The sequence below is a fragment of the Pogona vitticeps genome, chromosome 2, assembly GCF_051106095.1.
Source record: "Pogona vitticeps strain Pit_001003342236 chromosome 2, PviZW2.1, whole genome shotgun sequence".
Classification (NCBI taxonomy): Eukaryota; Metazoa; Chordata; class Lepidosauria; order Squamata; family Agamidae; genus Pogona; species Pogona vitticeps.
In genome coordinates this window covers 31,830,298-31,844,552 of record NC_135784.1, presented here as the reverse complement: position 1 = coordinate 31,844,552, position 14,255 = coordinate 31,830,298, and the positions used below count along the sequence as shown (strand labels likewise).

Here is a 14,255-nt window from a genome sequence, read left to right as displayed (position 1 = left end):
AGCATCTGCAGGCTGGCTGTTCTCCCAGAAAGCACAGTGGGGCAATGAACTCCTAACCTCTTGCTCTGCAGCTAGGTTCATAAACCACTATGCTATCCAGTGGTTTATGAAACTATTTTATGAATACCGTTTCCCCGAAAATAAGACCTAACCTGAAAAGATGCCCTAGTATGATTTTTCAAGGTGCTTGTAATATAAACCCTACCCTAAAAATAAGCCCCAGTTAAGTGAAACCCTGCCCTCCACCATTGTGCAGCAACCAGAAGATGACATGACTGTAAAATAAAACATCCCTTGAAAATAAGCCCTAATGCATTTTTTGGAGCAAAAATTAATATAAGACCCTGTCTTATTTTTGGGGAAGCACGGTAGATGAAAGTTATATTTGTTTAAATCCTGTTGCTTAGCATATTAAGTCACATCTGGAGTTGGCCCTTTGAATCAGTAGAACGTAGGATGTGACTGCACAGCTGGAAAAATGCCAATGGATCCACTGTGAAGTTGCACCAGGAAGTTGTGTTTCCCCAGATTACTTTGCTTCAGCTGATCTCACAGGAGTCAGCAGAGAGAGGGGAGGAAATCAGCCTTGTTTGCAGCTTGTTGACTGTTTCAATCCTCTCTTCCCACAACTGATGCCAGAGTCTGCTGGTTGCCCTCTTCCCTTCCAGGTACTTTTCTCCCCCCTAAAGGCTTGCTGCCCTTACAAAAATAGATGACCAAAGAGTTGTTTTAAAGTAAAGGAATCAGCAGATAGACAAGAGAAAGTTTTTATTTCAGCAATGTTTCCAGCTTCTTATGGTATTTCTGCTTTGTTCTAATCCTAGATTAGCAGAGGTATGGTTATTTTAAGACTGTCTCTTCATTATTTTTTCCCTTTTATCACCTAGCTGCCCTAGCACTAGATTAGCAATCCTTTAAAAAGTTTTTTAAAAAGGGACAGAATGGGAAGGCAAAATGAAAATAGACACAGGCACCAGGTGTAGAGGGAGGATTCAAATGGCAGCCAGTTTCCCTGCGCCTTGCCTCTCTCACTGCTGCAGTAGTTGGCTGGGAAGATTTTAAATATAATGGCTGCCAACTTTCCCAAGTCAGCAAAAGCGATCACATTGTCTAAAGCAATATGAAGATGAAAAACTATAGATAGAGTGGTTGAAACTCTGGGCTGATTCAAACTTTTTGTCATACAGACAATGGAAAAAAATGTGAATCAGACAGTGCCACTCTCAGCATATTATTTGTCAATGTAGTCACACCCATAGAGAGGACTTGACTCACCAAATCCCCATATTCAATGGGCCTACTTTAGTTGCAACTAAGCTAAGCAACAGGATTTCAACCTTACTGTGGCAAACTCTGGCCTCAAAATCAGAAGCTGATCCAGGAAGAAACAACTCTTGCTGAAAGCAAGATTCTTTGTACTTCAGAGAGAGCCGTTATGTTAATCTGCAGACATCTGTTAATCACTGTAATGGAATCAACATGTTAAACCTGTATTAATAATGCTATTTTCATATTGAAAGTTCACTACCTGTGCTCATCTCTCTCTTAATTTCATCCCCACCATCACTTGGGAGGAGTATACATTGTAGATACAATTTGTGGTCAGATATTGCACTCCATATGTCTGGAGAAGTGGAGTGTAAGCTGTGAAAACTCACACTAAAATAAATCTTTTGGCCTTAAGGGTGCCACAACACTTTTTTTGGTGATACATATAAGTACATATAGCCATGCACTGATGTTCAGTTTCAAAAGCAATGTTACTTTAATGCATCGTATTAGCAAAACCAGAAGGGCTCAAAAATGTGTGCTTTTGGCATCTTCAGGGCTCTTTGTTAGGCGCAAGTTGTGTGTATAGGGGAGAAATGACAATGTTGAAGTCGTGGCAGTTGCACGGTCTCCGCCTTGGGGTGAAGGAGGAGTGAGAAGCAACCTTCAAATACTCAACTGGCGTTCTAATAAGTTATTTGATGGTTTTTTCACCCTCAAAATGCTGACAAGAAAAGCAACGGGTGTCATTCTGTTTTTGAAAATAAGAACAACCAGCTGTAAATTCAGAATTTTTCTAACTCCCTGGATGAACAGCAATTCCCTCACTAATGGAAAATAGAAATTGGGCAGATATTGAGCAACATGACTAACATTGATTCTGGTACAAACTCAGACCAAATGCAGGTGACTGTACACTTATTTTATTCTGTGAACTTCATTCTTTGAGGATTCAGAGTGGAAGCTGGAACTTCGCTTTCACAAACTTTCCTTCCTAGCATTATATCAGGGCTAATCTGGATTTTATTAAACTGCCCCCCACTTAGTTCAGCATCCAAAATGATCTCCTGTAAAATGTGTGCTGCTCCTGATAGGAGAAGACAGTCATGATCATGTTTGTGCTTAGCCACAAGGAGCCTGTCACTTGGGATGAGAACACTGAACTAGATAGAACTCTGGTCTGAAGAAAGGCAGCAACATTGACTTTCTTTTGGCCACTGTCTGACTTTACATAAAACACTAACAAAATAGCTAGTTGAGAATTAAAAAAAATACACAGGCTGTTTGAAAAGGACCAGTTTATTTCATTGTGGAAAATAAGTTTTTGCATCTTTAAACTTTTTTTCACCAATTGAGTTCTGGACATAAAAACATCTCTCCATCAAACAATGCAATTAAGTGACAACAATTTTTCACAATCATATTTGCAGTTCTTATTTCAAAACAGACAGTTTCATGAGTGGAAGGACTTTGGGGGGAGAAAGGGGTGGGTGTGTAGACCGCAGTTTCTTGCTAACTAACTCACATCTTCATTCCTGCCCCCATGGACCTCAGCTAGTCTCCTCCTTCCATGCCTTTGCTTTAATCACTGTCTGGAATGGAAAGGGAAGGAAGAGCCCCATGAGCTAGGACAAGACACAAGCACAGACAACATGCCACGGGATTGAGTTTGGGCAAGAGGTGGTGGATATAGTTATATGGAACTACGGTGTCCAAAACCAAGGCGGGAGACAGGAAGGGTAGAAGAAGTCCTCAAGGCAGACTCTTTCTGCAAAAAAGTAAGGTTAGATTTTTTTAAAAAAATAAGTGTCCATCCTGTGACAGTAGGAACAGGCAGGGAAATAGTGAAAGCTTCAGAGACCTACATTTAGGTGACATCAACTCCAAAACAAGAGGAAGAAGAGCAGAGGACCTGGCAAATACTAAGCAATTGTGGAAGAACAAAAGGTGGATGCTTCACCACCTCCATCCTAACCACCTGTGGCAGAAGCGCTGGTCCTTTGCGTCTAGGTTCCTGAGAACAGAAAAGGAAAAGTCGGTAGGGACAGAATACAACCCCCTAGTTTCCGCCTTTCAAAACTCATTACCTATCTACCACTAGAAAGAGGAGCACATCTTTGAAGCTGCTCCTTCCCCTGTGCCTGAGATCAGCCTGAGTCAAGGAAAGCATAGCTCAAAAGTCAAAACAATTTTAGAGTTGCTTTCTGCTTGATGCCACAATGTCCAACCCAGAATCAGGCACCTTTGAAAAGCAGGGGTGGAGGACCATCTGAGTGTGCCTTCCCCTTCCCCACAAATCCATTCACTGTTGCCAAGATTCTTCTCCCTACCTCCTATGGGCTGAAGAGATCACATCTTCTTGTACATTCAAGGAGACGGTGGGAGAGAAGAAAGGTACCATGACAAGAGGGTCTCTGCTTCCAAGGAATAGGTCCCCATGTATATTAAAGCAAATTTCTGTCCAATCTTCTTCCCTTTCTCAATGGAACCCCTTTCAAGAACCCCTACAAATACCTGTCCCTTCATAGTGGTCCCCCCTCAGGGAATCAAAGATAGATCCTCTATTGGAAAAAGTGGCAAAACCCCCTCAAAATTGGGGGACCTCAGCAAGAAAGCCCTCCTCCTTCCAAAGCTCTGCAACAATACTGCATTTCCCAGAACTGTTACCAGAAAACAAAATTAAGTACTGTAGATACATCAGGCCATTCAGCTTAGTTCCCCAAGGCACCATCTCGTGTCCTCCCATCTGCACAGATTAGAAGAACAGAGAGTATAGAAGGAAAGCCTCCCACCTCTATTTCACAGAACTGGAGGAAAATTCCTTAGAATTCCAAAGCAGAGACAATCTTTCTTCCTCCACTCACCCTGGAGAGAGTGTTTTGCCTTTTAAAGAAAAGAAAGAAAGAAAGAAAGAAAGAAAGAAAGAAAGAAAGAAAGAAAGAAAGAAAGAAAGAAAGAAAGAAAAAGGAGACACAAAATTAATACAGCAATAAAAGAAAGAAAATATTACCCTTTGGTGTGGTCTGAAATTTTGGCCAAATAAGGTCTGAAGTTCCTTCTCCATGTCCACCTGGGTAAGATGGTCTTGGAGAAACTCTTCAGCACCTCCTAGAGGCAAAAATGGAGAAGAGGGATTCTGCACCATTGAATAAGGCTGGGCCCCTTTGCTGTGGACAGCCCCTTCCCCAACATGCTCTGCTGCCCAAGAATTTTCCACCTTACTTCTCCCACAGACATGGCAGTGTCCAGTTCAAACAGAGCAGCCAGTGTAACCAGTCAAAAGAAAATGCCACTGAGGGGCAACCAACCCAAAACATGAGATTGGGTTTAGGAAGGAAGTAGCCCCCACTCCAAGGAGGATTAAGGCAGCCTTGAGGTGATGAGACACGTCTCCTTGCTCACCAGGAAAGAGGTCATGGCATCTATGACAGGCAATAATTAAGCCAGCCTTTGCGTAAATATGACATAGTTATTATACTGTGGTGGCAAAAGTATATACCCAGAGATAATACAGAGGTGGAGAAGCTCGGTAGCAGCTCACCTCAGACTAATGCTCTCTAGGTAGTAAATCCCACCACCCTGGCTGTGAAGGATGGGCAGTGAAATCCAAGACATTTGGCGGGCACCAGTTGGAAAAGGCCTGAGTCTCTTTTCATCTCAGACTGCAACAAAGCTTGGAAAGTCTGTGTGCTCCTCCACAGCAAGCTGAAGACCTCATCCTGATACATTAGATTTGTAGGAGACTTAAGGTAAGGCTTGCCCAACCGAGCTTCCTCCAGCTGTGCTGTCAACTATCGATTATCTGATGGAGTTTTGAGAACAATCCAGCTGACAAGAAGATGCTTTGGTTAATGCTAGCTGCAGAGATACAGAACCACAACCACTGCACCATGTAACCAATTTTTTTAAAAGGGTGAAAAGAAAATGCCCATCTCTCTCTCATACTTCATTTACGCAAAAATTAAGAGGCCCCAACATGGAGCTATAAAAAGGCAACGTGCTTCCCATGCTTCTCCTCACTAATCCACTTTATTTCTCAGGTAAAAGCAGGCAGAAACTCCACTCTCTCTTTCCCCTCCTCTCCTCACCTGAGTGACAATCACATTACATTGATCAATGTGTACGTCCTATCGTTATCAATCCATCCAGCAGGGTTAATGAAATTAGGTATCCGAGACACTTAAGGAAAAACAAAAAAGGCCAATATGGTCAATAAAAATGGTCCTTCCAAAGATCCTTCCTGATCACCTCGGGGCTTCCCTGCTCTCTAGGCCTTTAAAAAAAAACACCCAAGTGAAAACAGAACAGGTAGCCAGCAGGTGGGAAATGGCCCTTATTTTCTCCTTATAGTTTAAATCTGCCCAAACTGTGATCAGTCAGTCTGATGGAAGGCTATCAGCTATGTATGGTGGCCTGTCAGGAGCATGATACCTTTTTGCTTGCCTAAAAATGACTCACACAAAGATGTGCATTATTAAGCCCCTAGCAGACCAAGCTACGTGGATACTAAGATGAATCTGGCCCGTCAGATCACATGTTGAGCAGGCCTAGGATGACTCAACCAAGCTGGGAAGAAAAGCTGCTGCTTTGGTCTCCAAATGTGTACATTTGGAGGAGCCCCTGTAGATCCAATGAGTGGACAACCTCCCATGTCAAGAAGGAGAATAGGCACTGGAGATGGGGCAGAACTGAGACAGCTCAGAATGCTCTACCTTTCTCCCTCTCTTCGGGGCATCAGACCAACCCCGGCAAACCACCCCTCCGCCCCCAGTATTTTAAGTGCACAAAACACCCCTCATCTCTGGAATGCACTCGAATGCCACACAGGAAAATAAGAAACAAACAAACAAAGAGTTTTGTCCTCCCCCACCCACCCTACTCCAAGCACCCTTTTGTCCCGAGGGTCCAACATGCTCAAGGATCATCAGCTGCTAACTCCAGCTGGGGTCATATCCTGTCCAGTCTGAAGGAGGTGCTAAGTAAACGCGGCGTCCTCGATAAAGGAAGCTGACAATGCCCTGGTAACCCGCACGGGGCACTCCCGACTTGAGGTCGTCCATGACGCCCAAGGCTTTTGCAAAGGCCTTGAAGGAGTCCCGGGTGGTATACTGCACCCGGACGGTGCCCAGCTCCCGGCGCTGGTTTCCCTGCAGCTCTTCCACTCGCAGCTCAGGGGCACCGTAGACTTGGGCAAGGAATGAGCGCTCGTACTCATCCTTCTTGAGGTAAGAAAGGTCCATCTGGGTGAAAGGCACGAAGCGGTCGTTGAGCTTGATGAACTTCAGGTACTGGTCAAAGAACTGACCGTGGCTCACACCTTTACGCCCAAAAGTCATGGTACGGGACACCTCAGGCCTGATGCACGAACGGCCCCGCCGCTGCTCAGGCTGCCGCATCCAATCATCCCAGAAGGCCTTGGGCCATTTGGGCTCCAGCTCGTCCCAGAGGTCAGCGAGCAAAAGCCAGCCCAGCCCAGGGAAAAAGTCCGTACGGTAAAGCAGCTCCGGATGGGCCGCATCGACCATCTGTTCCTTGCCATTGTCATTCCAGGCAGAGATACACCAAAGATTCGGGTCCGTTAGCAGGAGAGGAAAAGTGGCCTGGAAGTATTCAAAAAAATCTGGAGCGACCTCCAGGTCATCCTCCACTACAATGGCGGCTTGGTACTTGAAGGTCCGAAAGACCTGGCTCAAGGCCCAGCGGTAATGTCGAGCAATCTTGTAATAGCCCTGGAATTTGCGGTGGTCAGTGGGCACAGGGATATCACTGAGGTTTGGCTGCTTGATGTGCATGATTGCGTCTCCATAGGAGGCGATGACCCTGGCTGTCTCCTCATGCCCACAGTCCTGGCTCACAATGATAGGAAACCGTTCCTTGGAAGGACGGTAATGTAACAGCTTGTCTAGACAACGACGGACTGTGCTACGGTCACAGGCAATCACGATCACCGGCAGAATGGCATCGGGGGAGATCTGACTGCGACGTGACAAAGGTGCAATAGTGGAAGGCTGGGTGGATGCTGCAGCGGCGGAGAGGCGGAGCCTCTGGGCCTCATTCGCCTTTCTCCTGCTCCAAAGGGCACTGTAACGGTAGATCTGGTGCAAGAGGTCCTTCTGGCGCTCCAGTTCCACCTCTGCGTCCTGGGCCAGACGAATTACCTCTTCGGTGAGGCGAGTATGGTCAGAAAAGGACTGAGGCCGAGTCCACAGGAAGAAGAGGATTAGGGCGTGCCAAGCCACAAAAAGCACCACGCCCCAGAGAATCAGGCTGCTTTTCTTCAGCATCCTTCACAGGCACAGGCCCCCACCTTGTCTTCGTCTGCTCTCTCCTTCAATGGGCATCAGGCAATCACCAAGAACCTGGAAAATGAGCAGGGAAGTACTGTTAAGGGAGATCATGTGTATGACACCCTATCTCATTTGTTCTTCCCTTTCTACCATCCAGATTTATTAAGAAAGGTTTACTCCAAATCCTACATTTCTTATAGCCTACTTTAGATACCAAGCAAGTGGGGCTTTACTACAGAACAGACAAAATCCTAGAAGAAAAGATGGTCTTGAACTGAATGGGAGAGAACAAAGAAGCCTACTGTCTCAAAGGTTTCCACTTATTATAACAAAGCCTCCAGAATGTATTTTATCTTGATTTATGACAAAAATTGGCCTGACCTCAACCTGGAAATCTATTACATCTTAGTCCATGCTTTGTGTAGGCACCAACAATCGTTTCAGAAATGTGAAGGAAGGTTAGGGTAGGCTTAAGTTAGAAATGACATGACTATTCATAAAAACAATGAAAGGAGGTTAAAAAGAAGGAAATACTGTAAACAAAAAATAGCATATATAGCAGAAGATACATGTTTAACTCTTTCTTGGGCACCATTTTCATTTCCTGTAACAGTCTTTTATTCTGAATACCTGTAAAAGAAATGCACAGCACTAGAATCAACCTTCAAAACCACAGGGTAAAATTAAATTGAGAGTTTACTGCTACTATTGCAGTTATTTTGTCTGCACCCGATACAGACAACATTACCATTCTGTGTTGGCATGGGGCAGGAAAGAGAGGCAGGCAAAGAAACATCCTGGCCAGACATTAGCTTTTAAAGTACATTGTTTGTTTTGTTTTAAGCAAACAAAAACACTTCATTCTTTTCAGAGGAGGGCTTAGAAACTTGAGGAGGATACCTTTTCCTCATTTCCAACAGGCCTCTCAAATGTGTGACCCTATCTGCACTAAACCTCAAAGAAGCCCTTCTTTATTGAGTAATGTACTTCAGAATATGGGCCGACAGGATCAAGGCTTTTGTTTAATGAGGTGAGGGGATAAATAGTGCACACGGCCTTGAAACCTCATGAGGTCCACATGTTTCTTTTCTCAAGAGAGCTGATGCTCAGTACAACTGTTTCTCTACAAAACCTCATGACCTCTAGAACAAAGGAACTTGAGATGTTCCACGTAAGACATGTTGACTCTATTCAGGCACTACAATGAGTGGAGAAAATGCATCTGTAGAGGGAAGCATTCTAGCTCAGTCCCCCCCCCCCTCTTTTGTCATCACTTGCATCGCCCTGTTACACACAGACCATAAAGACTCTGAAGAGCAAGGGCCTCTAGTAGCCATAGGTGTTCTCCCTCTTCAGACCCACATGCCCTCCACGTGTAGCAGGACGATAAAGCCAGGGACAGAGGAGGTTCAAGCTAGAGTGCTCTTCCTCCAAGCATGAGCATTCATGACACCTGAATAGGGCTTCTGTATGATTGCCATATTTGCATAATTTATTTGGAAAGCCACATTTGACCTTTTCAGAGAACAAAGGTGAAACAGCTTTCCATTCATTGTAAAAACAAACACAATTAACCATTTTAAGAAACCATGAAACTGAATGGGGAATCTGAGAGCATGGTATGGGCTGGCACAAAGCCTAACCCAATGCTGGAGAGCTGCGGCTCCATTGTCCAGTGGCATACCTCAGGGTAAATCAAAGCCAGGGGAACTTCAGTGGATAGGGCTGAAGGGACACAGCAGCCATCTTTATTCTTGAAGCTACAGAGATACTGGTGTCTCCCCCCCCCCCCGGGAATGAGAGAAAATATTGCAATATCTCAAGAGTCCTTATTTTCAGTATGGAGCATAGAGATAACTTGTTAAGTGATTATTTTTAGTTTGTCTCTCTGGAAAATAAGAGCATAACTAGTGTTTTTTCGCATTATCACATTCATGCTAACAAGTTATGGTTTCAAAGGTGACAAGAAAGCTATTTCCAAAATTATATTATTTTTTTAAGGAGATGAGAGTAGGTGGTTGCTTTGCTATTTGTTACAACAACAACAAACCAGCACTAAGGTTAACAGGTTAATAAAATCATGAAATATTACAGATATGCAAATAAACTAACTGGTTCATTGGTTAAGAGCCCACTAAGTGTCAGTTAGGAACTGTGATTAGTTGGGCATCCACAGACCTACTAGTCAGAGAGAAGCCTCTGAAGCACACCGTTTGAGCCCAGTGAGATTCTATTTAGGCTGCTTTCGTGTGAGTTCAAGCCCACTAGCATTCCATACAGATTCAACACCCTCCCAAATATCCGTGACTTTTAAACAAGTCCTCATAGTCATAACAGCTAAGGTAGGCAGGTACTAAACTCTGCTCTGCTCTCTTAGCAGCACAGTCTGGTGGTAAATGGCAATTACAACTAGGTAGAAGGACACAAGGCCTTGTACTTTACTGTAATACTCCCCCCCTCCACCACAACAAATCCTGCTCTACTCCCCCAGAAAATACATCAGTGCATCCACCTATTCACAACAATGGGCATAGTTACAGGAATGAGAAACTCCGTGTAATAACACCACAAATCAAGATTCTGCAGTAGCATACAGAGGGTGGGGGACGAAGACAGAGAGACAAAATATTATGGCAGATTAAAGACTAACAAATTTACTTCAGTGTGAGCTTTCATGGATTAAAATCTGCTCCTTCAGCTACAAGGAGTGCAAACCTTATGTCACTGTATGCATTTATACATGCCCCACACTAGATTTTAATTCATAATTAAATATATATCCCCTTATACATGCACTCCTTGTGTCTGAAGAAGTGGACTTTTGATGCACAAAAGCTCACACTGAAAGGAGCTTGTTATTCTTGCAAGAGCCATAAGGTTTTGCCTTCTCTCTCTGTAAACATGCCGAGACAGACCTACCATGGCTGCTTCTTTGGAAACTGCAGTAGCACAGTTAGTGATCCTGAACTGGTCCTGAGCTCCGAATCTTCCTTGCTGCTTCAAGTACTACTTAAACAAAGTGGTGGGATATATATTCTAGTGTTTAAAAAATGTGCTACGAGTGTGTCGATGGAGGAACGTCTGGAGAACAGCACTACAGAACTAAAACCTGGGACTGGAAATATTCTGAGATTAGTTGCAGTTTTCAGTTGCAAAGTATTAGGTACAGCTGCCTCATTCCACGTGTCAGTTTCTTGTCATGTCCTTCTTCTAAGGTCTGTAGCAGCCAAAAATTACCACATTCTTAAATTCCTTCCTAATCATAATTTCCCTACCATGTGCTAGGAAGCAATGACCACATTTGCAGTTATGGGAAACTGAAAATACAGTACTGTTAACCGTACAGCATGAAAAAGGCAAAGGCACACATTATCTATAGAACTGTAAGTTTAAGAATGGGAAAAGAATAGACAGAGAATACATATGAGAGAGGTATACAAGAACAGTCCAATACCCTTTAATCTGGTTCCTCGCACTTCAAACTATGGGGCTGCAGTAGGAATGACCGGCAAATCCCAGCTCACACACCACTGCCACCCTACAACTGACCCAAGACCCAGTTGGTCCCTTAGACACTAATCCTTGATCCTCTAATCCTCTTGACTCCCCTTTGGCCCCTGCAGCTTACCGGCTGCACCAGGAGCCTTCTTAATCCTCACTTAGTAAATGCCCCAGCCATACATTTATTACCACTGCAGGCTTGTAAGTATTTTTTGCTGTAGGAGTTTGATTGGGTGTGTACTTCCGTCATTCTGCAGGCCCTGGAATTCCCACTTACTGATTAGCTGATAAACGCAACCCTTATTGAGCCCTCTCTGTAAAATCCTTAATACGGCTATTTCTTGTCTGGGAACAGTGGCTGGGTCTCAAAATTTCGTATCTCACGCACCGTCAGTCACTCTATCAAAGAAGCTGGATCCCATAACGATAGAAACCAATTTTATGTCCTTAAAGGTACTAAATCGTTGTTGTGAAAACCATGCATCCCATTCTAGACCACTACTTGTGCCACTAATAGTAGATGTGCCATTGGTTGGGAATCACTATTTGAGGTGAAGGCACACAGCAATGTTGTGCAGTACTGGGTTCACTCATGCAGGGTTAAAATGCAAGCGTGTGTAACCTACTCGTACCCTTCAAGGACATTCTGCACAGAATGGCTACTGAATATTATCAGTATTACTGAGCAAGCCAACGCAAGCCAACACACACACACACACACACACACACAATGGCTTCAAGCACAGAACATGGACATTCCTTTTAAGTTCTCAGCCATTTGGCTTCCATTTCAAATAAGTGATGTTTCTAACCCTTCTGGTATCAGCAAATCAGATAAGATCACTAGAGCGCTAACATTTATTTCCACCAGGCTGACTGACAAAACTGCTGCTTACTTCATAGTCCTTCCCCAGGGAACTCAATGCCAATATTTCTGTCACAATGTACTGACAGTTCCTCTAGATATTCTGAGTGATATTACCCTCTGTTCCAAAGCCAGCATATTGTTTATAGCAGAGGAAAGTGTGTGCAGTTCTTTTATCAATTATAGACATATTCTTCTCCTAAGTCACATACTGACACAAGGAAGCATATGACACAGACACAGGTGCAATTCCATTGGCGACCTTTGTATCTCCATCTGCAGAATTTTGTGAAATGCAGAATCCCACACCCTCAACCCCCACATGACTTTTGGAATACAGGCATCCACATCTCTGCAATAGAAGAAAAAAAGGCAAGTTTTCCCGACCAAGTTGTAAAGTACACATAGGAAGCACTCTGGATGCTTCGTGGCCATCCAGCACCTTGATGCGTACTTATAGGGCTTGTGAGTTTTGCTGATGGCCAGTTTCACCTATCATGAATAGTATAGACTCTGCATTGTTAGACCCTTGGCATCCACAGAAGGGGGCAGCTTACACTGATAATGAGCAGACTGCCCAGGTATTCTTAACTCCTGAAGCAAGAACACTGTTTCATAGCAACCTGTGGTCTGTTCGGAAAAGGGAAAATAAGAGAGAAGAACGTTTGGAGGTCATCAAAACTAAGGCACAAAAAGACTATCATTTGGGTGGATCCATCTGTCCTACTCAACCAAGCTCTCAAGATGATTCCTACAACATCTGTTAAAGTCAAGCCCCTTAAATGACCTCCTTACATCCTGGTAAGGGTCAGAAGGAGCACAGCAGGGCCGGCTGTGATCTATACTGCTGAAGTCAGAATCCGTGCGACAGCAGACAAGGTGGAAGAGCACAGGAGGTCACAATATACAGGAAGGGATCTACAGAGTTCATGGGGAGGATGGGAAAGAGATGGATTAAGAAGATGATGACAGGAGACTTGAGACAGAGAGGCACAGAAGATACTTTAGTGGTTTATATTCAGAAGGACAAATCTCTTTAACTGCCAGAGTTGTAAGTGCCAGAGTTTTTCCCTCTGAAATGCCTGCCAGCTAAAGGAAAAGGCATAGTAACTGCCTAGGTCATGCACACAACTTTGGGGAAGTCCTTTTTTCAAACGAGTCTCATAATTTCAGAGATGTCAGACAGAAAAGAAACTTTACCTAAACTCTGGCCACGTGGCCCTAGAGACCCAGCTGTCATCAATTTCCCACCCAGCTGCGCCTCACAAGAATACGAAAGGGATGCCTTTTTCTCAGAACAATGCCAAGTATCCCAAGTGCGGAAGGCATATGAACTATTTCCATTTTGATGACACCATATTCTAAGTCTCTACGGGACATCACATAGCAGTTTTAAGCAGGTGTTACAGACAGCAGGAGACCATACTGATCCCTGTGGAACATAATAAAATCCTGCTCACAGGGAAGAACAGTTTCCTAGCTCTGGTTATTTAAAGCAACCTTCACATAGGATGAAAATCACTCCGACACTCACCCTCCAGTACCCAAACTACTAATAGTAGTAAATTACAGTCATACAACCCTTTTAAACATTCTCATTGCATAAAGGCCACCACAGCAATCCATCAACCTGGTGTAACTCCACCAGACACCACTGCAAAGATGCAACGTCGGCATGCAAAGATGGATTCATTGCTGCCAAATTTGCTCCAGAATAAGTGTGGCATAGTCTTAAGACACATTTGAGTCACTCAAGTTTCCCACTACTTCCACTCCTGCTATCAATCTAAAGGCTTCATTTTCCAGAAGCCACTCAGAAAAACAACTGAAGACGGTGCCTGGTGACAGCAGCATCAAACACTCACTACTAGAGAAACCCAACATGGTTTTCTCAAAAAAGCTCACCAGATGGGCAAGGAAAACTCCAAGGACAATGAATCTAGTTTCTTCTGGAAGCAGATTAATACAACAACTCCTCTGTTGAAAACCTCTGTGGAAACTACACAATCCTGCAATGTCAGCCTTCACTGGCCATGACCAAGGAGTCAGACGAGCCAAGATCCCTGACTTGTGACCTGTGCAGAATCATACTGAGCCTCTAACCTGCAGTGTGTGTGTGGAGCCCCAAGTGCATCAGAAGAGGCCTTTGCTTGTCCTGAGAGGCACTTAAATAAAACAATTCATCTCAAGAACTGTCTTAAACAATATCATCTGAAAGGTCCATTGTGTCATTGGTTACGCAGTGGAATGGATGAAAAAAACAGCATGCTCGCTCTCTCTCTGCAGCTAAATACATTCAATGACTGTTCTTTACTAAATAGGATATATATTTA

The 14,255-nt window shown here is 44.0% G+C and overlaps 1 protein-coding gene across 8 annotated transcripts in view; it reads right to left on the bottom strand.

Annotated features, from left to right (window-relative positions):
* Window positions 1-2,550: 2,550 nt before the first annotated feature.
* Window positions 2,551-14,255, bottom strand: part of MGAT1 (alpha-1,3-mannosyl-glycoprotein 2-beta-N-acetylglucosaminyltransferase) — a 37,421-nt gene continuing 25,716 nt past the window's right edge. For all 8 annotated transcript variants that reach the window (XM_078388759.1, XM_020815200.3, XM_078388758.1 and 5 more), the window contains one exon: window positions 2,551-7,628. In XM_078388759.1, the coding sequence (XP_078244885.1) occupies window positions 6,201-7,553 (1,353 nt within the window). In that variant the 5' untranslated portion in view covers window positions 7,554-7,628 and the 3' untranslated portion in view covers window positions 2,551-6,200. The remainder of the gene's footprint in view (window positions 7,629-14,255) is intronic.